Genomic DNA, 27,964 nt, shown 5'->3' with positions numbered 1-27,964 from the left:
TTACAAAAGCATAAACATAGCTCTTACATGCGATTGTTTCAAATGTTTTACTTTCTAAATGAGGCAGCTCCCACACTGATTCCAGGAAGCTGTTCAAGGATGGATCATTCATTTTGGCTTTAACTTCAAATTCGTACAGCAGAAGCAATGTCTCACATGGATCATTTGAGAAGTCCCCTAAGACAGAGGCAAAAATGCAACATTCTCTATGATTACATTCCATTATTATCTCTTGTTCCAATCTCTCTGACTGGAGAGGTTTTCTTTTGGGGAAAAATTAATTTTACTGACACTTTGAAGGTCATCCTAACCTCTGTACACAGATTTTTTTTAACATTTTGAAATCTTTAAGTTCACCATTACTTTCAGCACCCCGTAATGCATTCACCAGCATTGCCTATATTTTCTGAAACTATTGCCATCATGCTCCTAACTAGCCTGAAAAAGTCCTGTTGCTATCATTAAGATTCTACTTCAAATCCGATGTTTACTTGCCTCTTGTGAACTTTCAACTTGCCCATGCTCCCTCTATTGGCTGAGTGCATTATGCAGCACTGTATCTTCTAGTTAAGAAGTGCTACTTCACCATGGGAAGACTCTTATGTCAGGTGGCATGTACCATACTACATGAGACAGCTTTCATTCATCCTTGGTATATTGAACATTTAAAAATGTTTAGAAGTATAACACACATACAATAAACTGAATGAAGTGCTCTAACCTTAAACAGTTTGATGCATTTTTACATATGTTTAAACTCATGTAAGTAATCACTATGTAGATCATGATAAAGCACACTTCCAACACTTCATAGGGTTCCCTTGTGCTCCCTTCTAGTCAATAACATCCTATCAGACATAACAATTATTTTTACTTCTATCGTTATCCGTTACTCTTGAACTTCGTTGCTAGTAATAGAAATATTAAATAGAATTCTTCAGCAGAGTTTTCTTTGTTGGAATATTTTAAACTATGAATTCAATTAATTTAATAGACATGGGACTATGTCTATTTCTTCTTAAGGGAGCTTCTATAGTTTGTGACTTTCAAGAAATTTGTACATTTCACCTAAGATTTTAAATTCATGGGCATAAAATTGTTCATAATATTCCCTTATTGCCTTTTTTAATGTCTGTAGGATCTCTAGTGATATCTCCACTTTCATTCCTGATATTGTTAATTTGTGTCTTGATCTGCCTGGCTAGAGGCTTATCAATTGCATTAATCTTCTCAAAAGAGAAAAATACAGCTTTTGGTTTCATTGATTTTATCTATTGTTTTCTGTTTTAAATTTTATTGATCTGCGCTCTTATCTTTATTATTTCTTTTTTTTTGGCTTCATTGGGTTTAATTTGCTAATTTTTTTCTAGTTTCTTGAGATGAAGGCTTAGATTATTTGAGACCTTTTTTCTTTTTCTAATAGAAGAATTTAATGCCATACATTTTTGTCTAAATAGTGCTTTAGCTGTATCTTCCAAATTTTATATATTGTGGTTTCATCTTACTTCAATTCAAAATATTCCTAATTTCCCTTGACACTTTTTCTTTGGCCCATTGGATAATTTAGAAGTATGTTGTTTAATTTCCAAATATTAGGAGATTTTACAGATAACTTTGTATTATAGATTTATAATTTAATTCCACTATGGTCAGATCAAATACTTTGATATTTCAATATTTTTATGATTTTAATACTTTTAAATTTTTTGATGTTTGGTCTATGGTTCAGAATATGCTTTATGGTAATGAATGTTCCATGTGCATTTTTAAAAAATGTGTATTCTGTTGTTTTGGGGTAGAGTGTTCTATATATGTGAGTTAGGATCAAGTTGGTTGATAGTGTTGTCATGTCTTCTATCTCCTTATTGAGTATCTGTTGATTTATTCTATTGACTATGGAAAGGAGTATTGAAGCTTCCAACTTTGTCTATTCCTCATTTCAGTTCTGTAAGTTTTTGCTTCATGTACTTTGAAGCATTGTAAAACAATTCCATTTACAATAGCTTCAAAAAGAATAAAGACATCAGTTTTATTCACAGGATGATGTGATCTTATGAATAAAATTCCTAGGGAATGCAGTAAAATGCCATTAGAACTAATAAACAAGTTCATCAAGATCAATATGCAAAAATCAACTCTATTTTTATACAGCAGCAATGAGCAAGCTGAAAAGACCATGTATAATGGCATCAAAAAAGAATAAAATACTTAAAAATAAATTAAACAAAAGAACTGCACAACTTGTACACTAAAAACTATAGAACATTGTTGAAGGAAAGAAGATGTAATAAAATGGAAGAATATCCCATGTTCATGGTTCAGAAGATCAAACTTTGTTAGGATGGCAATACTCCTCCAAAATGGTTTATAGATTCAACACAATAATTATCAGAATCCCAGCTGAGTTTATGTTTTCCAAAAACTGACAGGCTGATCATAAAATTAATATGGAAATTCAAGGGATTCAGAATAGCCAAACCAATCTTGTAAAAGAACAAATTTGGAAGACTAACACTTCCTGATTTCAAAGCTTACTACAAAGCAATGGTAATCAAGACAGCATGATACCAGCATAAGGATAGACATATCATGGGACAGAATTGACGATGCAGAAATAAAACCATGTTTCTATGGTCAATTAATTTTTCACAAGGGGACAAAGGCCATCCAGTGGGGAAAGAACAGTCTTTTAAACAAACAGTTCTGGGACAACTGGATAACCACACGATAAAGAATGAAGTCAGACCCTTGCCTCATTCCATATATAAAAATTAACTCAAAATGAATCAAACATTTAAAGGTAAGAGCTAAAACTATAAAACTCACAGAAGAAAACATAGGGGTAAACCTTCCTGACTTTGGATTTGGCAATGGATTCTTAGATGTGACACCAAAAACACAAGCAACAAAACAAAAATAGATAAATTAGACCTCATCAAAGTTAACAAATTTTGTATTTCAATGGACACTATCAAGAAAGGGAAAAGACAATCCACAGAATGGGAGAAAACCAAGTCATATATCTGATCAGGGACATGTACCTAGAACATAAAAAGGACTCTTACTACTCAGTAATAAGAAGGCAGCTCAATTAAAAATTGGGCAAAGGGTCTAAATGGATATTTCTCCAAAGAAGATATACGATGGCCAATAACCATCTGAAAAGATGCTCAACATTACTGGTCATCAAAAGTACTCATTGGGAAATCAAAACCACAATGGGATACAAACATATACTGACTAGGATGGCTAGAATCAACAAGTCAGATAATACAAGTGCTGGCAAGGAGGTGGAGCAATCAGAAGCCTCATATACTACTGGTGGGAAGGTAAAATGGTGCAGCTGCTTTGAAAAACACTCTGTCAGTTCCTTAAATGATTAAATGCAGAGTTACCACATGACCTAGCAATTCCACTCCTAGGTAAACACCAAGCAAAAGTGAAAATATATCCACACAAAAATGTGTGCATATCATTTAAAGCAGCATTATTCATAGTAGCCAAAAGATGGAAACAATCCATATGTCCATCAATTGATGAAAGGATAAATAAAACGTGGTATACCCACACAATGGGATATTATTTGACCATAAAACGTAAAGAAGGGGCCAGGCAAGTGGCTCAAGCCTGTAATCCCAGCCTTTGGGGAGACCAAGGTGGGAAGATTGCTTGAGGCCAGGAGTTTGAGACCAGCCTGGGTACCATAGCGAGACTTTATTTCTATAAAAAATAAAAAATATATAGCTGGGCTCAGTGGTGTGCTTCTGCAGGCCTGGCTACTTGGGAGGCTGAGGTGGGAGGATTGCTGGAGCCCAAGAGTTTACAGCACCCTGTGATGATGTCACTGAACTCTGGGCAGGAGAGTGAGACCCTGTCCCCCCCAAAAATTTCTTTTTAAAGTAATGAAGTACTGACACATGTCAAACATGGATGACAAAATTTTAAAATATACTAAGTGATATAAACCAGTCACAAAAGTCCACATACTATATGATCATATATGAAATTTATATGAAATGTCCAGAATATGTAAATCTATAGTGACAGAAAGTAGATTGCTCATGGGGAAATGCAAATGTACGTAAAGGGTGGTTTCTTTTTGAGGTAATGAAATGTCCCAAAATTGATTGCTGATGGTGGTTACACATATCTGTGAATATACTAAAACTTATTGAATTATATACATTTAATGGGTGAATTGCATAGCATGTGAGTTATACCTCAATAAAGGTGTTTTTAAAGTTGAATTTATACTGTGTATTCTTTTGCACCTGATTTCTTTTGCTCATGATAATGTCTGATATTTATTAATATCTGTATTTTTGTATGCTGTCAGAAGTTTATTCCTTTTATTGCTTTGTAGTAGTCCATTGTATGAACATACCATAATTGAATCCATCTGGCTGCTGAAAAAGCAATGTGATTGTTTCAAATTTTTAGCTTTTATGAATGGAGCTGTCTTGAACATTCCTGTACATATTTTGGTGAACAGATGCACTCATTCCACCTGAGTATATACCCAAAAGTGAGATTGCAGGGTCATCGCTAGGATAGGAGCATGTTTGGTTTGGGCAGATACTGCCAAACAGTTTTCCAAAGTGGTTGTAACAATTACATTTTCACCAGCAATGTATCAGAGCTCCAGTTGCTTCCCATCCTCATTAATACTTGGTATGTTTTTAGTCATTTCAGTGAGTGTGCAGTGGTTTCTCATTGTGATCTTAATTTGCATTTCCCTAATGAGTAATGACGTTGAGTATCTTTTCCTTTGTTTATTGACAACTTATATGTCCTTTATGAAGTTCTCATTCAATTCTTTTGACCAGTTTTTATTGAGTTGTTTGTCTTTTCTTGTTGTGTTGTAAGAGTTCTTTATATATTCTGGAACTTGTCAAGTTTATGTATTGACATATCTTCTTCCTGTCTGTGGCTTGTCTTTTCCTTTTCTTTTCACAAACTGAAGTTTTCACTTGTAAAGAAGTCCACTTCACCAATATTTTCTTTTATACTTGGTAATTTTTCTTGTCTCCCTGAGGTCATAAAGATATTCTCCTATGATTATTTTTAGAAACCTTATTGTTTTACACTATAATTCATCTAAAAAAATCAATGTTTGTATATGGTGTGAGGGAGGGGTCAAAGTTTATGTTTTCCATATGGATATTTAATTTTTCCAGTACTATTCAATATAAAAAATCATTTCTTCATTAAATAGCACCGGGCACCTTTGTTGCAAATCAAATGACCATGTGTGTGTCTATTTCTGGACTCTGCATTCTGTGGTTTAAGTCATCAAATTTTACTCATCTTTTCCAAGATTGTTCTTTGCATCTCTATAAAAATGTTAATATCCTGTCAATTTCCACAAGTAAGCTGGGATTTTGACTGGGATTGCCTTGAATTTACAGGTCAATTTGGGAGGACTGACATCTTAACAGTATTGAGTTTTCCAGTCCATGAACATAGCATATATTTTCATTTATTTAGGCCTTTAAAATTTCTCTCAGTAATGTTTCAATGTTTTGTAGTTTTCAGTGTAGAGATCTACGTCTTTCATTATAAACTGACTAGTAAGCATTAGATAGATTTTGATGCTATCAAAAATGGTATTTTAAAAGTTCATTTTCCAATCATTTCTTGCTAGTATATAGAAATACAATTAATTTTTGTATACAAGCCTGTATCCAACAACCATACCAAATTCACTTATTTTAAAAACTTTACTGAAAATAAAATACAAATATAGAAAACCATATGATACATGTACATTTGTTTGCATATACATATATATATACACACACACACATACATACAGTTCTGTTATAATGTTTGTTTTGAAAATGTAAATTTGTTCCAACATAATTGATATATTAGGGAACAATTCAAGCATAATGTAAATTAGGTGCTTACTTATATGCAATTTAGTTTACATTAAATGGTAATGCAGAAAACTGTACCTAGCTGAACCAAGCTGTGTAGAAATACACAAAACACACACACGTGCACAACTCAAACTTCTATCAGCTACCTCAGTTCACTACATATGTTATGAGTCATACCCATCCACATCTGATGTTATAACTATCAGATTTCAGATAACCCTCCTTCCACAACTTCACAAGCTGCAATCCTTCTGACATTCACTTCCACATGCAAATTTCAGGTCTTTTTCAAGGTAAAATGCTGTATTTATTGTAGTAGTTATGTATTTTTAGTGATTTAAAATATTTAAAACTGTGCTATCATTTTATTAGGCTCCTATCCTTTTTTAATGTGTCACTGACCAAATTTTTGAGTGTTTTCCCCTTAACCCCATTTTCCCTATAAGCTCTGTGAGGTTTTTTGTTTTTTTCTTCTTTTGAGACAAGGTCTCACTCTGTTGCCCAGGCTAGAGTGCAATGGCATCATCATAGCTCATTGGAATCTACAACTCCTGGACTTAAGTGATCCCCTGCCTCAGCCTCTCAAGTAGCTGGGACTACAGGTGCTTGCCACCACGCATGGCTAATTTTTGTATTTTTTTGTAGAGACGGGGTCTTGCTATATTGCTCAGGCTGGTCTTGAACTCCTGCCTTGGCCTCCCAAAGTACTACAATTATAGGCATGAGCCACTGCACCCAACCATTCCTGTGGTTTTTATTGCACAATTTTGCACAGTGCAATAATTTTTAGGAGCACATATGCCATGTTATAGCAGAACTCACTAAACATGTGAAGTATTTTCAAAGTTGCTAATCCACATCCACATGAAAAACAAAGTTACCAAGTAGAGTACAGTATTGTGCATAGTTCTTTTTGTCTTTAGCATTGTGTCCAGTCAAAAGAGTGTCTTTCAGTTACTTAAGTCAGCTTCTTTCTTCCCCACCCACTTCAGTATAGTTATGTAGTTCATTTGTAATACAGTTAGATCCATTTGTCATGGTCTGAATTCCATCTGGGATTCCCTCCATATCCTGATTGATCTATTTTTAAATTGCATCCAGTAAAACCTACTCTTTGTGGTGTATAGTTCAATGGGTTTGGCCAATACATAGAGTTCTGTGTCTACTATCAGAGATCCTTACCGAGCAGTTCATTACCCTAAAAATTCTCTCGTGTCGCCACTTTATAGTGAACTCTTCCTCCTATGTCCAACCTCTGGCAGTCACTGATCTGTTTTCTGTTCCCATGATTTTACCTTTTCCAGGATACGACATAAATGGAATCATAGCCTTTTGGGTCTGTTTTTTTTCACTTGGCATATGCATTGAACATTCATTTAATGCTGAGTAATTTTGTATAAATGTAGAGTTTGTTTATCTATTTCAGGTTATCTTTTTTGTTGTTGAGATTACGTGATCAGCTTCTGGAAATGGCAGGTTGGTGGGGTCTCTGTAATGCTTTCAAAGTCATGGTAAAGAAATTGCTCCACTATTCTGAGTCCTTTAGATAAGCAAAACTCCCTTCCAATGTATAGACAGGGCAGGGATTAGTCCCACTTTTGAGATGAGAAAATTAAGGCTGAGATATTAAATAACTTGCCCACAGAAACATAGAAAAGGAATAGAGAGCTAGGACTCTAATCCCAGATGTCTTGATTCACAATCCATTAATGGAAAGCATGTAGAGTATAAGAATGACTATGACTTGAAGGTTGGAAAATAGAACCTAGGGACACTAATTTTTGGAGTAGTTGGTTTGAAGAAGAGAGAGCCTAGCAAATACTTCGGAAACTGTCTGAATCATATGAAGGGTTTGCAACTGAGGTTTAAAGAATAGATGGTCTTTAGGAGGCAACATGGAGAGAGTAATCAATTAGACCTAAGAGGTGAAATAGGTTACTAGGAGGTCTGGAATTATTCCAGTATGATGTTGAATAGAAATGGTGATAGTGTACACCCTTGTCTCATTCCCTACATCAGTGGAAAAGTGTTCATATTTTACCATTAAATAAGGAGTAGTTTGGTTTTAGGTAATGTTTATGAGCTTGAGGAATTTACCTTCTATTCTTAGTTTGTTGAGTGTTCTCATCATGAATGGGTGTTGAATTTTTTAAAACACTTTTTCTGCTTCTATTATTATATTCACCTGCCCTTTATTTTGTTAATGTGCACTGATTTTTTTTTTTTGAGACAGAGTCTTGCTCTGTTGCCTGGACTAGAGTGCTGTGGCATCAACCTAGCTCACAGCAACCTCAAACTCCTGGGCTTAAGCAATCCTTCTGCCTCAGCCTCTCAAGTAACTGGGACTACAGGCATGGGCCACCATGCTCAGCTAATTTTTTCTATATATTTTTAGTTGTCCAGATAATTTCTTTCTGTTTTTTAGTAGAGACGGGGTCTCGCTCTTGCTCAGGCTGGTCTCAAATTCCTGACCTCGAGTGATCCTCCCACCTCGGCCTCCCAGAGTGCTAGGATTACAGGCATGAGCCACTGTGCCCAGCCTGCACTGATTTTTGAATGTTGAATTTCTAGGATAAACACTAACTGGTCATGATATAGTATCCTTCTTATATATTGGTGGATTCAACTTTCTAAAATGTGTTTAGGATTTTTGGATCTATCATTTAAGATATTGACCTGTATTTTTCTTTTCCTGAAATGTCCTTTTCAGTTTTGGGCATCAAAGTCATGCTGGCCTCATAAAAAATCTATGTGTTATCTCTTTTTCTATTTTCTGTAAGAGACATTTGTATAGGATTGCTATTGCTTCTTCCTTATATTTGGAAAAATGTACTAGTAAAGATGTTTCTTTTGTGAGAAGGTATTTTAAGATTTCATTTCTTTAATAAGTATAGGACTATTCAAAATAGTCTAAATAGGACTATTCAGATTCTTTCTTTGGGGGCCAATTTTGGCAGGTATACTTTTCAAGGAATTTTTTCATTTTGTTTAAATTGTCAAATTTATTGGCATAAAGTTGTTGTTCATAATATCCTTTTATTGTGTTTTTAATGTCTGAAGGATTTGTAGCTTGTAGTGATGCACACTTTTGAATTACTGATATTAGTAATTTGTGTTCTTTCTTTTCTTTCCTGATCCATCTTACTAGGCAGTTAGCTATTGTATTATTATTAATCTTTCCAAAGAAACTACTTTTGGCTTTGTTGATTTTCCGTATTATATGCCCATTTTTTTATTTCATTGTTTTCTGCTCTCATCTTTGTTATGTTCTTCCTTCTACTATCTTTGGATTTAATTTGCTGTTCTTTTCCAAGACTCAAGTTGGAAGCTTAGATCACTGATTTTCAAACCTTCATTTTTTCTAATATATGCATTTAAAACTATGTATTTTCCTTTATTTTAGTTGTATCCAACAAGTTTTGATGTCATTATCATTTTTGTTAAGTTCAATATATTCTATAATTTTCATTTTGATTACTTCTTTGACTGATAGGTTATTTAGAAGTGTTTCTTTTAGATTTCCAACAGGATAGGTTTTCTAATTATCTTTCTGTTGCTTTCTCATTTAATTCTACTTTGTTCAGATAACACACTTTGTATGATTTCAGTCCTTTGAAATTTGTTGAGACTTGCTTTTTTGCTCAGCATATGATCTATTTTGGCAAATTTTACAAATGCACTTTAAAAGAATGTACATTGTATAATTGATAGGTGTATTATTCCATATATGTATCAGTGAGGGGTGGACTGAAGTTTATAGTTTGGGAAGCATAGTGGAAACAAATAATGAATGTTTGTAGGTGAACTATGGTATGTACCTTACTCTGATCAGGAGACATTGTGCCAAGATAATTGTACAGGAAAATTTCTAGATTCACATCTGTCTTTTTATAAAAGCAAATCACAGTGGAATATATGTTAGAAACAGGGAGACACGCATGACATTCCTAATTAGGTCAGGCACTTGGGACAAGAAATAGTGTATATCACCATAAATATCTGGGAACAATAACAAACCTGTCTCCTGAACCTGGGACCCCTATTATATTTCTTTAGTGACTCTATAGCCCTGTATCAAAGTCCCTACTCAATGTCACTGGAGCTTTACTTTTCATTATTAGGATAAGCTTATGCTGCCTGTGAGGCATAATTGAAATGGAATGCACCAAAAGTGAAGACTTTTAGGATCCACTTTTATCAGAGATACTAGGGTATCTCCAGCTAATTCTTTGATTTCTTTCCAGGAAATAATCCTAAACTCAGGTTCTCCTATTTGTGTGGCATGAGTCCTGGTCCAAAATGTACACTAGAAAATCTATTGAAGTTTTACTATTTTGTTTAATGTGCCTGAGGATTGGGTCTGGTTCCTTTTTCTCTTGGCTGATCTCAAAACTATCATCTCTGAGAATTCCTTATCCACGGAGAACTAATCTCTGGGACAAAAGTAACCCATGACTGATTGTTAGTTATTAAGCCAGTGAAAAAAACAAGCAAAGACTGTCTGCTGAAAGAATAAGAGCATTTAATCCTAGTTTTGGTGTGTGCAACGGAATAGACAAAAATATTTCTAATTTCAACATGAGCCTTGTTAAACTGTAGATTTTATCTACTGCATTTGGATAAATTAGAATGACCTTTCCAGTTCTTGGGTGAGGAGACCATAATATAGAAATATATAATATATAAAAACATAGACAATTCTCTGCCCTGCCAGCTGAACTGCATTTCTGCTGGGAGAGAACTCATGCTGGGCTTTGTTCTAAAGCTCTCAGGAGGTTTGCCTTGCTTGCCATAAAGACTAAGACTTTCAATGATGACACTTTATTAATATTTTATACCAAAGTCAAAATTACACCACTGGAGATAAGTGAAATTCTTCCTTGTAATGACCTATAAAAATAGCTAAAGACTTTTCACTGGCCTCATGTTTTTGCAATAAAAATTTAACTTATATTACAAAATAGATATCTTTAAGAAATCAAATTGCTAAGATTACTTCTAGCCCTAACATTTGATGATTCTCTATATAGAGAGTCTGACTCCAAGGATGCTCACAGCAACATCCAAAAGTGGTAATCTTCAATGGAGACCCAGAAGAGGAAGTCTCTTTTCACAGCCAGAAAGATAGATTCAGAAGCTGTGATCTCCCTCAAAGTTAAAGAGGTTTGGAGTGTCTTATCACTGTAAGCAAAATTATCTTTGGTATAAACCCAACTTCCCTTTAAATCTCCTTTTTCTTTTCTTTGAATCTTGACCTGCCATTCTCTACTTGATATTCCAACTTCAATCTCCATTAGGTATTTTTCTAAGTGTTCCTCCAAAGTGTAAGCTGATAATGACTTACATTGTGGGCTCTCCCAGGGAGCTTCGCATAGAGGGCTCTCAAAGATCAAAATGCTATACTACTCAAATGAATGACTCTCTAATGATAGAATTTCTGGTGTTATAGTAGCATTTCACTTAATAAATATTTATTGAGTCCAACTATGGTCCAAGCAGAGATTTAGGAGGTAGGGATAAAGAGTGAATAAGATAGACAACTTTTTACCTGCATGGAACTTAGATTCTAGTTGGGGAGACAAACAATAAACAATATATATTTAATAATATAATGTCAAGTAGTGATGTGTGCTGTAAAAAAAAAATATAGGTTAAGAGGGTATATAGTGATGAAAATTGCTATTTTAGAAAGGGTGTGATCTCAGGGGAGAGTGACATTGTAGCAAGTGGGAGAGCAAGCCATATGAATATCCAGGACAAGAGTGTTCTATGCAAAGGGAATGGCAAATACAAAGGCCAGAGGCAGGAAAGTACAAGGTGTTATTGAGATATTGTAGGGCTAGAGTACATTGAGCTATGAGGTAGAGTGGTAGGAAAGGTAACCAAGGGCCAGATCATCTATGGCCTCGTAGATCCTGGTAAGGCCTTTGGATTTTATTAAATCCAAGTAAATGTGAAGTGTAAGGAGACTGACTTGAACTGACTTATATGTTATAATACTCTGGCCACTGTATGGCTATTGGATTTATAGGGGGTCAAGAGTGGAAGCAGAGAAGACAGTTGTAAGGCTCCTGCACTGGTACAAGTCAGAGATGAGGTAACTTGAACTAGGATGATACTAGTAGCTTAATTTATTGTTGGGAAGTGGCACACTACAAACCACATGCTCTCAGCCTGCTATGGTTTGAATGTGCTCCCTCCCCAAATCCAGGTGTTGAAACTTAATGGCCAATGTGATGGTATTAAGAGGTGGGGCCTTTAATAGGTGGTTAGGCCCTGAGGGCTCCTACTGTGTAAATGGGATTTAGGCCCTTATAAAAGAGGCTTCACACAGCATTAGCTTCTCTTGCCCCTCCACCTTCCACCCTCTGAGGAAACAGCATTCTCCCTTCTGGAGGATGCAGCAACAAGGCACCATCTTGGAAGCAGAGAGAAGCCTTCACCAAACAACTGAACCCGCTGGAACCTTGATTGTAGACTTCCCAGCCTCCAGAACTGTGAGAAAATAAATTTCTGTTCTGTATAAATTACCCCGTCTGTGTGTGGTATAGTAGCACAAACAGACTAAGACACAGCTTCACCTCCCACTATGTAACACCTGAATAAGAGACAATCCCAAAACTAACAATGTTTTCTTATACTCCTTGCTTTTGTTCATTTGGTTCTTACCATTAAAATCCTATTTAATTTTGAAGAGTAAGTTCAAATATTAGCTTTTTGGTTTGGGGTTTGCTGTTGTTGTTGTTGTTTTTGGTAGAGACAGGTTCTGGCTATGCTGCACAGGCTGGTCTCTAATTCCTGGCCTCAAGTAATGCTTCTGCCTCAGCCTCCCAAAGTGCTGGGATTACAGGTGTGAACCACCACACTTGCCCCAATTATCACCTTTTGGAAAAGATCATTTCTTCTCTGTGGTCCTACATATTCTGTATCCCTATTAGTTATTTCATTTTGCCTTACATATGTATAATTGATTGTGTTTCTGATCTACATTATTCACTGTAAATTTCTTAAGGACAGAGACAGTCATACATTTCCTTGTTTCCACAATTCCTAGTAGCCCTTAGGAATTTAATAAAGACTTTGCAGAATAAATGTGGTGAGCTGCTTTCCTTAGGTCACAAATGTAATGGCATGTCAGGGGTAATCCCTTTGTAAAAGCCAATTCCTATAGCACTAAAATTTTAGTTACTGTTTTTACAGTTCTTAATTAACTCTGATTTGGAGCAGATTTTTCAAAAGGATGGCATTTTCCAATTTTCCCTCAGGAGCTTATGATTCACCAGCTTTGTACTTTCCCTCAATTTATGTATTTACAGTTGGTAGTTTAATGATTTATTTACATTACTCACATACTGGGCTCATAATTTAGGCATTATTTCATTGGAAATACACAATCTTAAGAAATATAAACTTTTAACAAGTCAGAATAATTTTTCTAAATGTATTTTTTGTTTTAATTATTAAAAGGACATGTTAATTGAAAAATTCAAACACAAAAATAAAACTAAAAGTCCCCTAAACTCACTAATTCCTGTTCCAAGGGGTAGCAAATGTCAGGATTGCTGTGTATCCTTCAAGACTTTATATTTGATATATAAATATATATAATTTATATACATATGTATTATTTTGTTTATTCATACATTAACCAAATGTCTATTATGTGCTAGGCATTGGATATACAAAGGCAAGCAAAAGCAGACATAGTATCTGTCCTCATGGAGCTTACAGTCTAGTATATATGTGTGTGTATGTATATATATGTATGTTTTAAAAATAAAAATAGAATCAGAAAAAGCCAGCAAAAGTATAACATTCAAGGTGAGGGGCACACTCTAAAGCACAAATTCTTTATCTACAATAATAATAACAGGGTTTAAAGGCTGGTAAAGGCAATTGGTCTGGACTTGGTTTGGTTTTGAGAAGCAGAAAAGAAAGGGCTGAAAGAGCGAGCAACCGGTCAGTGAGGCAGTGGAGAGGAAAGATTGTTATGAGAGGCCCATAGCTGCCTACATTCACTGGTTGGGAAAATGTAGAGACTACAAGAACTCATATACACAGCAACCCTAGATCTTAAGTTTTTCCTAGCCTGGATTATGACCCTGATCTCCTCTCCACATGTGTCTCCTACAAATAGATGGTCTAAAGAAAACGTATTGTAATTAAAGATATTATCAAGCAAAGTAAAAAAAAAACACTCCAGCACAACTTATATACAAAGACACTACATGAAAATGAGATGAAAGGAGCAGTTAAATAAATGACAGATGCAGAATTCTCACCAAAGAAATGTTGCCATAAAACAGATGAAAATTGTGACTAAACATGTCAGCATGAATTTTATAATATTCATTAAGTAATCATCCATTTAAAATAAGACTATAAGGCAGGAATGCAAGAGCTCAGGGAAAAGATGGTGGACAAGAAAAGGAAATGAAATAGGAGCTATTTCAGAGATAAAGAAGGAAACAGAAAAATAAAACCATCACAGAAATAAAGGCAAAACTGGAAGCAGCAAAAGGAAGAACAGACACCACTGAATAAATAGTAAGAAACAGAAAACAAGAAGAGGTAAGAAAACAAAATGAAATGGAAATTGAAATTGGTTGCAACAAATATGTGGAAACAACCCAAGTGCCCATCAATACATGAGTGGATTAATAAAATGTGGTATATGTATACCAGGGAGTCCTATTCAGCCACAAAAAACAATGGTGATCTAGCACCTCTTGTATTATCCTGGATAGAGCTGGAACCCATTCTACTAAGTCAAATATCCCAAGAATGGAAAAATAAGCACCACATGTACTCACCATCATATCAGTATTAACTGATCAACACTTAAGTGTACATATAGTAATAATATTCATCAGGTGTCAGGCAGATGGGGAGGAGGAGGGAATAGGTATATACACACCTAATGCGTGCGGTGTGCACCGTCTGTGGGATGGACACGCTTGAAGCTCTGACTTGGGTGGGGCAAGGGCAATATATATAACCTAAACATTTGTACCCGCATAATATGCCGAAATTAAAAAAAATTAAAAAAAAAGAAATTGGTTGCAACATCTTCCTGGTTTCCTCATCAATTAATGAGTTAAATAAAATCCTTGACACATGTTCATTTTATATTCCTAAGAGAGTCATGGTTATATCTTAAAATTATTGGCTGAGATGCCCACTGGATACACTTGACAAAACCAAGTATATTGTGTTCCTGGAGAAAGGTAACTCATAGACTGCTTAAACTCATCTTCTTTTGGCTTCCATAGTGAACCCTAAGTGGCAACAGAACTTTGCTGAATCTGTTTCTTTCTTTTCTATTTATTTTATGTTTTGTTTTAGTTTCTGATTTGTGTATAGCCAATAAGATATTCCCCCTTGGTAGAAGCAATGACTGGCAATGTGGTTATATGGTCTGACCATTTGGTGATCTCTGTAAGTGGATTAATAGATTATCTAGTCTCTGATGGGTGAGAAACAACAGAGAATTTAATTTGTCTCTTTTTTGTTCTATTTGTCCATTTTGAGCTCAAATTAATCAGTAATTTCATGCCCACAGGGAAGGAGAACAGCATTTTGATATCTGGACAGGTGAGTTTCTGTGTTTACTCTTGACTTATAGCTGAAATTACAGCTCTGAATCCAAAAGATCTCTCTAGATCTGTGTCTACATGTCTATAATTGAAAAGGCCTTAATTCACATTGTGTGAGTGTGAAATGTTTTCCTATCTCTGGAAGGTATTAAAAAATTAGATGATAAAGTCTCCTAAATTAAAGGAGCTCTATTCTGATTGGTTTATAGACACAAGGACTTATATGTATATATTTTTTAAATTCCAAGAAAAAGAAGTGGAATTATTAATACTAAAATGTGCTAAACTAAAAATATTCTTACATAAAATTCTGCTAAATCAGAAAAATTTTAAGAATCTCAAATGAAAGTAACTCTTTGGAGAATGAGATTAGTTTAATAATTTTTTTTAAAAGAGCTATGTCTTTTTTGGTGATTTATTTGTGTAAAGTATAAGTCAAGCATATATTTTGTTTAACTTGGGTCTGTTTTTTCCTAAATATATAAAGGTTTACTCACCACATAAGATAACACTATTTTTTTTGAGACAGAGTCTTGCTCTGTTGCCCGGGCTAGAGTGCCGTGGCGTAGCTCACAGCAACCTCAAACTCCTGGGCTTAAGCAATCCTTCTGCCTCAGACTCCCAAGTAGCTGGGACTACAGGCATGCACTACCATGCCCAGCTAATTTTTATATATATATATATATATATATATATATATAATTTTAGCTGTTCATATAATTTCTTTCTATTTTTAGTAGAGATGGGGTCTCACTCTTGCTCCGGCTGGTCTCGAACTCCTGACCTTGAGCGATCCTCCTGCCTTGGCCTCCCAGAGTGGTAGGATTACAGGCGTGAGCCACTGCACCCGGCCTAAGACAATACTATTTATATATAATATTTAAGATTATGAGAAATGTAAATTTCTATTCAACTAAAGTTGAATCATTATTCTGACAAACTTTTATTTCAGCAGTAAATATATCCTGTAGTATGTTAGATTTAAGCTAATTTCCAAGATATTTAGTAACTTAAAACATTGGATTGATATCAAATTAAGTTGATTAATGGATAATCATTTGATACCTACATAATTTTTACATAAAATAGAATACTTAAACATTGTTTACTAAGCATAGTTTTAAGTTTATATACTGTTCAGTCTTATTTTTATATGCTACACAGAGGCAGTATCTTTGGGTCATGTTAATGGGTATGGCCATTTTCCTCTTTAGAAGAGATGGGTGTGTACACAGAAAGTTGTGCTACCTGTGTTCATGTGGCTCTGCTAATCTGCTATAATGCTTGTGGGTGAGAGATGGTTGCCAACTGTACTCCTCAAATTTTCTCTTTGAAATAGAATTATTTTGGTCAAAAGTTACAATTAAAACAAGTGGTTGAGAATTATATTATGAGCAATAGTGACAAATGGGTATATGCTCTTATTTTTCAAGGAAAAAGTAGTCTGTTTCTAAGGCAGTCGTTCACAAACTTTCTGTTCTCAGGACCTCTTGTACTCCGAAAACATTACTGAAGACTTCCAAAGATGTTTTTCATATGTATGTTCTAACTATCACTATTTACCATATTAGAAATTAAAACAAAATTTAAATATATTTACTTATAGAATCGACTTGAAATGAAGCTATTGCATGTTAATATCAACTTTTTTATATTTTGAGACAGGGTCTTGCTTGGTCACCTGGGCTAGAGTGTAGTGCCCTCATCATAGCTCACTGCAACCTCAAACTCCTGGGCTCAAGCAATCCTCCAGCCTCAGCCTCCCGAGTAGCTGGGACTATAGGCACACACCACCACACCTGGCTAATTTTTCTATTTTTTGTAGAGATAAGGTCTCACTCTTGCTCAGGCTGGATCTTTAATAAAAATAATTATATTTTAAAAATAAATAAGATTGTTTCACATTTTTGCAAAGCTTCTTTATGTCTGATATAATAGAAATAGCTAGATTCTCCTACCTGCTTCTGCATTCAATCTATTACAATATCACACATCATGTTGCCTCTGGAAAACTACATGTCTTGTTATTACGAAAATAGTTTTGACCTGGAAGATCCCCTAAAAGGCTGTCAGTTTGTTCCAGAACATAAAAATAACATAATGAAGGACAAACTTGGAAAGTGAATTTTATTTACCTTGGTTTAAACCTGAGTCTAAAATAAAGATATGTAATGTGTTAAAATTATAGCAAAGTTATCCCAATTTTGATGGGCTTGCTTCCTTAGTTAACTGATTAATGCCTTCACCTACAATACAAAGGTTATTCTTTACTTTCTATGTAACCTGCCTAGATAGCAGATTCTGTGTTTTACCAGAATAATTTTCTGAGTGTTATATTGTCTTTTTATTCTTTATTTTTGGTTATCTAATGGTAAACAAAGAACAAGTTTCCTTACTTATGTTGCAGTGAGTGAGCTATGATGATGCCACTGTACTCTAGCTTGGGCAACAGAATGAGACCCTGTATCAAAAAATGTATGTGTGTATATACACACACCACAGTAATAAAACAAAGGGAAAAACACATTATCATATCAATTGATGCAGAAAAGTCATTTGATGAAATCTGATAAAATCCAAGATCTTTTCAAGATAAAAACACCCAGGAAAAGGAAGGGACTATTCTCAACCTGATAAAGGGCATTTAAAAAAAACCCATAGTTAACACCATACTCAATGGTGAAAGAATTAAAGTTTTTCCCCTAAGATTAGGAACAAGACAGGATGCCCCCTTTCACCACTGCTATTCCACAATGTACTGGAAGTTCTAGCCAGAGAAATTTGGCAATAAAAAGAAATAAAAGGCATTCAAATTGGAAAGGAAGAAGTGAAACTATCACTGTTCACAGATAACATGATCCTATATACAGAAAATCCCAAAGAAACAATAAGAAAGCTATGAATTCAGCAAAGTTGCAGGTACAAGATCAACATACAAATATCAGTTGTGTTTCTAAACATCAGCAATGAACAATCCAAAAAGGAAATTAAGAAAACAATTCATTTACAATAGCACCAAAAAGAACAAATTTAGCCAGGGAGGTGAAAGAACTGCACACTGATAACTATAAAATACTGATGAAGGACATTAAAGACCTAAATAAATGAAAAGACAGCCCACGTTTATGGATTGGAAGACTTAATATTGTTAAGATGTCAATACTACACTAAGCAATCCCTATCAAAATTCCAACAGCCTCTTTTCGCAGAAATTTTGCAATCCTCAAATTTATATGGAATTGTAAGTGGCCCCAAAGTCCAAACAATCTTGAAAAAGAAGAACAAAGTTGGAGGACCAACACTTCTCCATTTCAAACTTACTACAAAGCTACAGTAATCAAAATGGTATGGTACTACCATAATGACAGACATACAGACCAATGGAATAGAATTGAGAGTCCACTTATAAGCCAATAAATCTATGGCCAATTGATTTTCAACAAGGGTGTCAAGACCATTAAATGGGGAAAAGAATAGTCTCTTCAATAAATGGTGCATCAGCAAGTGGATTTCCACAGGCAAAATAATGAAGTTGGAAGCCTACCATATCACTGAGTACAAAAATGAACTCAAAATGGATCAGTGACCTAAACATATCAACTAAAGCCATAAACCTCTTAGAAGAAATACATAGGGATAACTCTTCATGACCTTGGATTTGGCAATAGATTCTTAGATATGATACCAAAAGGATGAGCAACAAAAGAAATGGTAGATAAAATGAACTTCATAAAATTAAAAACTTTTGTACATGAAAGAACATTATCAAGAAAGTGAAAGACGACATATACGAGAAAGTATTTGCAAATCATATACCTTATAACGGTTTAATATGCAGAATATATAAAGAAATCCTACAACTCAAAAACAAAAAGAGAAACAGCCCAATTTTAAAAATGGGCAAAAGACCTGAATAGTCAAGTCCCCTTCCCCCCAAAGATGATATACAAATGGCCAATAAGCACATGAAAAAAAATCTAACATCATTAGTCATTAGGGAAATGCAAATCAAAACCATGAGGTAACATTCCACATGCTAGGATGGCCATAATAATTAAAAAATGGGCTGGGCGGGGTGACTCATACCAGTAATCCTAGTACTTTGGGAGGCTGAGGACAGAGGATTGCTTGAGGCCAGGAGTTGAAGACCAGCCTGAGCAACATAGCAAGATCTCATCTCCTCAAAAAAAAATTTTTTTTTTTTTTTGAGACAGAGTCTCACTCTGTTGCCCAGGCTAGAGTGAGTGCCGTGGCGTCAGCCTAGCTCACAGCAACCTCAAACTCCTGGGCTCAAGTGATCCTCCTGCCTCAGCCTCCCGAGTAGCTGGGACTACAGGCATGCACCACCATGCCCGGCTAATTTTTTGTATATATATATTTTAGTTGTCCATATAATTTCTTTCTATTTTTAGTAGAGACGGGGTCTCACTCTTGCTCAGGCTGGTCTCGAACTCCTGACCTCGAGCAATCCACCCACCTCGGCCTCCCAGAGTGCTAGGATTACAGGCGTGAGCCACCGCGCCCGGCCAAAAAAATTTTTTAAAGTTAGCCAGGTATGGTGGCACGTGCCTGTAGTCCCAGCTACACAGGAGGATGAGGCAGGAGGATTGCTTGAGCCCAGGAGTCTGAGGTTGTAGTGAGCTATGATGATGCCACTGCACTCTAGACTGGGCAACACAGCAAGACAATGTCTAAGGAAGGAGGGAAGGAAGGAAGGAGGGAGGGAGGGCGGGCAGGCAGGCAGGCTTGAATCTACATGTTGGAAAAGTACACTATGTCCCAGAAAAAACTAATACAGAATATTCAACACTAACCCATTTCCTAGTAGGGTATGTTCTGTTACCATATATTTTTTTTGATTAATAGATACTAGTTTTTTATATATATTACTAGTATTTATTTATTTATTTATTTTACTTTTTTATTATTATTTCAGCATATTGTGGGGGTACAAAAGTTTAGGTTATGTATATTGCCCTTGCCCCCCTAATAGATACTACTTTTAAAAGCAGTTTTAGATTCACAGCAAAACTGTACAGAAAGTACATAGAGTTCTCACATACCCTCGCACCTCCCCCCTACAGCATCCCCTACTATCAACATCCCACATTGAGTTGGTACATTAGTTACAATTGATGAACCAACATTGATGCATCATTTTCAAAACCTATAATTTACATTAGGGTTCACTCTACATGTACATTTTATGGGTTTTGACAAATGTATAATGATATGTGTCCACCATTATAGTATCATACAGAATAGTTTCCCTGCCCTAAAATTTTCCTGTGCTTCACCTACTCATCCCTCCCTCCATTCCCTCAAGCTCTTGGCCAATCACTGATTTTTTACTGTTTCTACAGTTTTGCCTTTTCCAGAATATCAAATATTTGGAATCATACAATATGCAGCTTTTTCTACATTGGCTTCTTTCACTGAGTAATATGCATTTAAGGTTCCTCCATGTATTTTTGTGGCTTTATGGTGCTGAATAATATTTCATTGCATGACTGTACCACGTTTTATTTTTTTATTTTTTTTTTTTTTTTATTTTTTTTTTTTTGTTGAGACAGAGTCTCACTTTGTTGCCCAGGCTAGAGTGAGTGCCATGGCGTCAGCTTAGCTCACAGCAACCTCAGACTCCTCGGCTTAAGCGATCCTACTGCCTCAGCCTCCCGAGTAGCTGGGACTACAGGCATGCGCCACTATGCCCGGCTAATTTTTTCTATATAGATTTTTTTTTTAGTTGTCCATATAATGTCTTTCTATTTTTAGTAGAGACGGGGTCTCGCTCAGGCTGGTCTCGAACTCCTGACCTTGAGCGATCCACCCGCCTCGGCCTCCCAGAGTGCTAGGATTACAGGCGTGAGCCACCGCGCCCGGCCTGTACCACGTTTTAAAACATCCATTCACCTGTTAAAGGACATCTTGGTTGCTTCCAAGTTTTGGCAATTGTGAATAAAGCTGCTATAAACATCCCCATGCAGGTTTTGGGGTGGTTATAGGTTTTCACTCTTTTAGATAAATACCAAAAGGAGTGTGATTGCTGGGTCATATGGTAAGACTATGTTAATTTTGTAATAAATGCCAAACTGTCTTCCAAAGTGGCTATACCATTTTGCATTCCTACCAGCAATGAATGAGAGCTCCTGTTGCTCTGTATCCTCACCATCATTTGGTGTTGTCAGTGTTTTGGATTCGGTCATTCTAATAGATGTGTAGTGGTATCTTATTATGGTTCTAATTTAAAATTCCCTAATGACTGTATGTTTGTGTGTGTTCTAGGAACACAGCTAGACTGTATGTATGTGTGTATATATATACACACACACACACACACATACCTAGATTATATATAGAGATATATATTTTTATCTACATATTTATATCTCTGTCTCTATATCTATAGCTAGTCTAGCTGTGTGTATACATATATATAAACATATAACTAGATTGTAGATATAGATATATATATATAGGGAGAGAGGGAGAGAGAGAGATCTTTATCTCTCTCTCTCTATCTATAGTCTAGTTGCATTCCTAGAAAGAAGAAATTGATTTTTTTTAGTGGACAGCTAGCATTCTGACATACTTTTGTTAATAAATGTCATTGAGACTATGAATTTTGCTCTGAGTACTGCTTTAGCACTTTAGATTCTGGTATGAGGTATTTTAATTATCATTATTTTCTAGGTATTTTGTAGTTTTGGTTTTGAAAAATGCCCAGGTGGTAGGGTGCTTTTTATGATTTCTTTATTAATATCAAATTTTTTCATTGTGATCAGATAATGCCTATTTTATTTATGTGTCTTGGAATTTATTGAGGTTTTCCTTGTCATCAATTTTGTAAATATTCAAAGGGCAAATAAAAAGAATATGTGTTTTCTGTTGTCAGGATATAGAGTATATTTTCAGACTATGGAGTATATTTCCATTAAATCTTCTATAGTAAGTATTTTATTTAGGTCTTCTCAATCTTTACTTTTTGTTTTTATTGATTTAAATAACTGTCATAGGTTGAAAAAGGTAAATTAAATTTTATGTGTTTATGTTCCTCCTTATAATTCCTGTAATTTGATACCAAAATCTGTCAAAGACATGACACATGCACAAAAAGAAAATGATAGACCAATAATTTCTAAATGTTAGGAAACAGAATTCATCAACATATTAAAATAAGAACACACCATGACAAAATAGAGTTTATTGCAGGAATGCAATGGTGACTTAATTTTAGGAAATCTATTACTATAATTCAATATATTAATAGTTCAAAAGAGGAAAATCATATGATTACCTACATAAAGTCTGAAAAGGCATGTAATTCAATTCAATATCCATTGATTTTAACAAAATCTAAAACAGGAATAAATGGACACTATAAAAATGTCTATCTAAACCTAAAAGACAATATCATCTTTAATGAGGAAACAGTATCAAGCTATTATATAACTTCAAAAAGTTGACTACTATTTAGATCATTTTATAAGAAAATATTAGCAATATCTGATATCTTGATTGTGATTTGGAAGACTATAGCCTACATTTAGTCAGAGTTAAAACTTGTTTAAATTGCACATTAAATCTAGCAACCAAAGAGCAATAATGACACGGTGAACAATAAAATATTAAACATTATATTTTCATAAAAAGAAAATTTAAAAATATTCTTACTCCAAGCAGTGTGTTATGGAGTCAAAATAATGACATACAGTGGAGAAAAATCAGTTCTTAAATAATCATTTGACCGGTGACAAAAACTTGGTAATTCAGATTCTAAACTGCCTTCATAACTGTGTTAACAAACTTCCAGTTTTCACTGTACCTGTTTGTTTCAGGAGATTCCAGATGTCACTGCATTTATGGATCTGCTCAAGTGCACGATTTAGTAACCTGGTCTATTTGGCAAAAATGCAGCAAGATAATTAGTCTCAACAAAAAAGAACTTTAAGCAAATTAATATAATCTCATATCATATTCATTAAAAACATCTAAAAATAAAATGAAAGAAAAATGATAGTTTAAACTGAACATTTTGGATTTATATAGAAATATTAGCCTCTATTTGCACTTTTCCCCAGAAAATGAGGATTAAATGGAAAACCTTGAGCACTGTCAATTTCTTTAATAATCTAGAACAGAAGAGAAATACTTTCAGAATGGTGGTGTGAGGAGCTCCATGGACCCTCTCCCCAGCCAAATGATCATAACTGGTGAGAATTATAAAACATCATATAAAGGCTCAGAAAATTGCCCTGAGGGCATAGAGAAAATGGAAAAACATTTATTCCAGGAAATTTACTAAGACTCAGTGAGAACAGTGAGAAGCTGTGACATTTAAGCCATGACCCACTCACCAACCCCCAGCTCAGTATGATGTAAGCACTACTTTAGGTAGGTGTGGCCAAGGAGATGGGACTATCTCTATCCCTAGCTTCCAGACTAAGAATTCCCAGGAGGGCCAGATTTACCGCACTTCTCATCCCCCCAGGTCTGTATTGTAGAAGCTCTATTATAAAGAAGCATAGCTGAGAGGCCTTGGAGCTCTCTTTCTCTGCCCAGCCCCCATTTATAGGGCAAAAGCTGTACCCCAGGAATGGTAGGTTCAGAATACGGGGTCTCAGTTGCTCTCATCTCAGCTTGCTTATAGGATAATTTCCACACTGGGAGAGGCAAGCCAAGAATATCAGGGACTACAACTGTTACCCAGTCCTCCACTCAAAAGAGCTGGACTATCGCTCTCAGAGAAGTGGGCCATTATCCCTGCCTCTAGCTCTAAAACAGTGGTTCAGAGTTTCTGCCCAGTATGAGAGACAGGTCATTAGGAGAGTGAACTCGTATTGCTCCCTAAAGGAAATGACTAATTGGAACAGAGCCTGGGGAAGTTCAAGTCCAAAGACACTGTAAAAAATCATGGAGATTCTGGTAACGAGTAAATTATGAGGAAGCTGGTAGCTCAATGATATCAACAAACAAAACAAAGGAACAACTAGAAGTTCAAAGAGTGAACCCAGTGAAGCGATAACTAAGAAGATCCCTACTCCTTCAAAGGGGCCTTATTTTAATGGAACAGGCTGTGAAGCAATTTATGCCCAAGAGTATTTTCAAAACACACATACATACAAACAGAGCAATCACCTAGCAATTAGTCAGAACTAACAACTGGATGTGATACCAATAGAAGACCATCTAGAGATTAAATCTAGAGGAAGATCAGGGAAAGAGATAGTAAAAAAGAACCCTGCTAAAACCACTGTCATTCCTTATTAGGGGGAAGGGTCAGGGGGACTGCACAGGTAAAGACTCTGTGCCTTCTGAGGAGTGATAGCAGAGTCTAAATATTATGAGAGAAATAGATGTAACTGAACTAGCCAGCCAATTCAGTAAACAAATAAAGAAGCAAACATTAACAGCAACAAGCCCCACAAAGAGATAAGTACCCAAACATGCTATATTATCTAAAATGCCCAGTTTTCAACAAAAAATTACAAGATACACAAAGATACAGGAAAATGTGACCCATACACAGGAAAAAAGCAGGAAATAGCAATTGTCTTTGAAAAGGCCCAGATGTTAAACTTAGCAGACACAGAATACAAAGCAGGAATTTTAAGTTTGTTCAAATAATTAAAGGAAACCATAATTAAGGAAGGAAGGTATGGCCAGGTGTAGTGGCTCATACCTGTAATCCCAGCACTTTGGGAGGTCAAGGCAGGATTGCTTAAGGCCAGAAATTCAAGACCAGCTTGAGCAACATAGTGAGACTCTGTCTCTACAAAAAAAAATATAAAAATTAGCTGGGCATGGTGGCGAGCACCAGTTACTCAAGAGGCTGAAGCAGGAGGATTGCTTGAGCGCAGAAGTTGGAGGTTGCAGTGAGCTCTAATGACACCATTGCACTCTACCTAGGGCAACAGAGTGAAACCCTGTCTCGGGGGGGGGGGCGGGGGAAGAGAACGGAGGTTTGACAGCAATGTTTATTAAATGTAGAATCACAATGAAGAGACAGAAATTATAAAACTCAAATGAAAATTCTGTGATTGAGAACTATAATAACCGAAATAAAAAATTCACCAGAGGGGATCAACACTAGGTTTAAGTTGGCAGAAGACGGAATTAGCAAACATCAAGATAGATCAATAGAGATTATGAAATATGAAAAGCATAATGAAAAAGAAGAAAAATAAACAAAGCCTCAGTAAAATGGGGACACCACTAAGCACACCAACATATACACAATGGAATTACCAAAAGGACAGAAGAGAGGAGAAAAAAAGTAGTTTTAAAAAATGGCTTGAAAACTGCCAATTTTAATGAAAAACATTCATCTACACATCCAAGAAACCCAACAAACTCTAGGCAGGATGAACAAATGTAGAGATGTAACCCAGATATATTACAGTTAAAAAAATAAATGCCAAAGACAAAGAGAAAAATTTGAAAGTAGCAAGAGAAAAATGATTCATTACATACAAGGGAATCCCATTTAGGATCAGCAACTGATTTCTCATTAAAAACAGTGGAGGCCAGAAGGCAGTGGGATCCAAAGTGATCAAAGAAAATAACAGTCCACCTATAATCTATTACCAAGCAAAACTATCACTCAGAACTTAAAGTGAAATAAAGGCATTCTCAGATAAACAAGAGCTGAGAGAATCTGTTGCTAAGAGAAGATCTTTTAGGCTGAAAGCAAGTGACATCAGACAGTAATTTCAATCCAAATGAAAAAATAAAGAGCACCAATAAAAGTAACTATGTAATTATAAAAGATAGTATAAATGCAGATTTCTTCTTCTGTTAACTGTTTTAAAAAGCAATTGCATTGTATACACACACACACATATGTGTGTGTATATATGTATTGTTGGGCCTATAACATATAGAAATGTAATATATTTGACAATAACAGCACAAAAGAGACAGGTGGGAAGAAAGCTGTTTTGGAGTAAGGAAATGAGACCATATGGTAACTCTAATCTACAGGAAAAAATGAAGAGAAGCAGAAATACTAAATAAGATGGTTAATATAAAAAGCCATAATATATACTTGCTCTCCTTTCTTCTGTAAGTTTATTTAAAAGACAAAAAATTATATTAAGTGATACAATAAGATGTATATTGTGTTCGAAACCCATATAGATGAAATATGTATAACAAAATAGCACAAAAAAAGAAAAGAGAAGAGAGCTAGTAGGAATAACATTTCTATGTCTTACTGGAATTACATTCATAACTTGATGTAGATCCTGATAAATTAAGATCTATATTGCAAGGTGAGCATGGTGATGCATGCCTGTAGTCCCAGCTACTCCAGAGGTTAAGGCAGGAGGATTGCTAGAGTCCAGGAGTTCAAGATCAGCCTGGGAAACAAAGCAAGACTCTATCTCTCTTTATCTTTTTATTTTAATTTTTTTAGAGATGAAATCTACCTTTCTTGCTCAGGCTGGAATACAGTGGCGTGATCATAACACACTGCAGCCTTGAACTCCTGGGCGCAAGTGATTCTCCCATTTCAGTCTCCAAAATAGCTGGGACTATAGGTGCATGCCACCATACCTGGATACCTTTTAAAATGTTTTTAGAGATGGGGTCATCCAGGTTGGTCTCAAACTCCTGGCCTTTAAGTGATTCTTCCACTTCAGCCTCCTGAGCCACTGCACCTGGTAAGACTCCATCTCTTTAAAAGGAAAAAAAAGAGATTTCCATTGTAAGCCCTAGAGTGACTACTAAGAAAGTAACTCAAAAAATATTGTGTAAAAACTCATTAAAGGAACTAAAATGTTACATTAGAAAACATTCACAAAAGAAAGGCATAAAGGAGAAAAACAGGAACAAAAAATACATGAAACATATAGAAACTAAAAAGTAAAATGGCAGAAGTAAATTCAACCACAAAAATAATAACATTAAATGTGATTGGAGTAAACAATCTAATAAAAGGCAAAGACAGTCACATTGTATGAAAAAACATAATCCAAATATATTCTGTCTACAGGAGACATGCGTTAGATTCAAAGATACATATAAGTTGATTGTAAAAGGGAAAAAGCTACGCTATGGAAGCATTGACCATAAAAATGTTAGAGTAACAATACTAATACTAATATGAGACAAAAATAGACTTTAAAACAAAAAAAAATTACTGAAGACAAAGAGGGAAATTTTATAATGCTAAAAGGGCCAATCCATCAGGAATATATAGCAATTATAAACATATATACACCTAACAATAGAGCCCCAAAATACATGAAGTAAAAATGGACAGAATTGAAGGGAGAAAAAGACAATTCAACAATAAAAGTTGTAGACTTCAATACCCCAATTTTTTTTTTTTTTTGAGACAGGGTATCATTCTATTGCCTGGGCTATGGTGCAGTAGCATGATCATAGCTCATTGCAACCTCAAATTCCTGGGCTCAAACGATCCTCCTGCCTCAGCTTCCTGAGTAGCTGGGACTACAGGCTCATGCCACCATGCCCGGCTAA

The 27,964-nt window shown here is 35.3% G+C and overlaps 1 protein-coding gene across 1 annotated transcript in view; it reads right to left on the bottom strand.

The window, feature by feature from the left end:
- The window catches only part of TEX11 (testis expressed 11), a 254,883-nt gene that overhangs the window by 13,788 nt on the left and 213,131 nt on the right, over positions 1-27,964 (bottom strand). Inside the window, exons 24-25 of the mRNA XM_069464262.1 lie at positions 23,304-23,376; positions 28-177 (exon numbers count right to left, since the gene is read on the bottom strand). Coding sequence (XP_069320363.1) covers positions 28-177; positions 23,304-23,376 — 223 coding nt within the window. The remainder of the gene's footprint in view (positions 1-27; positions 178-23,303; positions 23,377-27,964) is intronic.

This window comes from Eulemur rufifrons, chromosome 30, assembly GCF_041146395.1.
Source record: "Eulemur rufifrons isolate Redbay chromosome 30, OSU_ERuf_1, whole genome shotgun sequence".
NCBI lineage: Eukaryota > Metazoa > Chordata > Mammalia > Primates > Lemuridae > Eulemur > Eulemur rufifrons.
The sequence above is the reverse complement of the archived record's forward strand: the minus strand, read 5'-3'. Positions and strand labels throughout refer to the sequence as shown.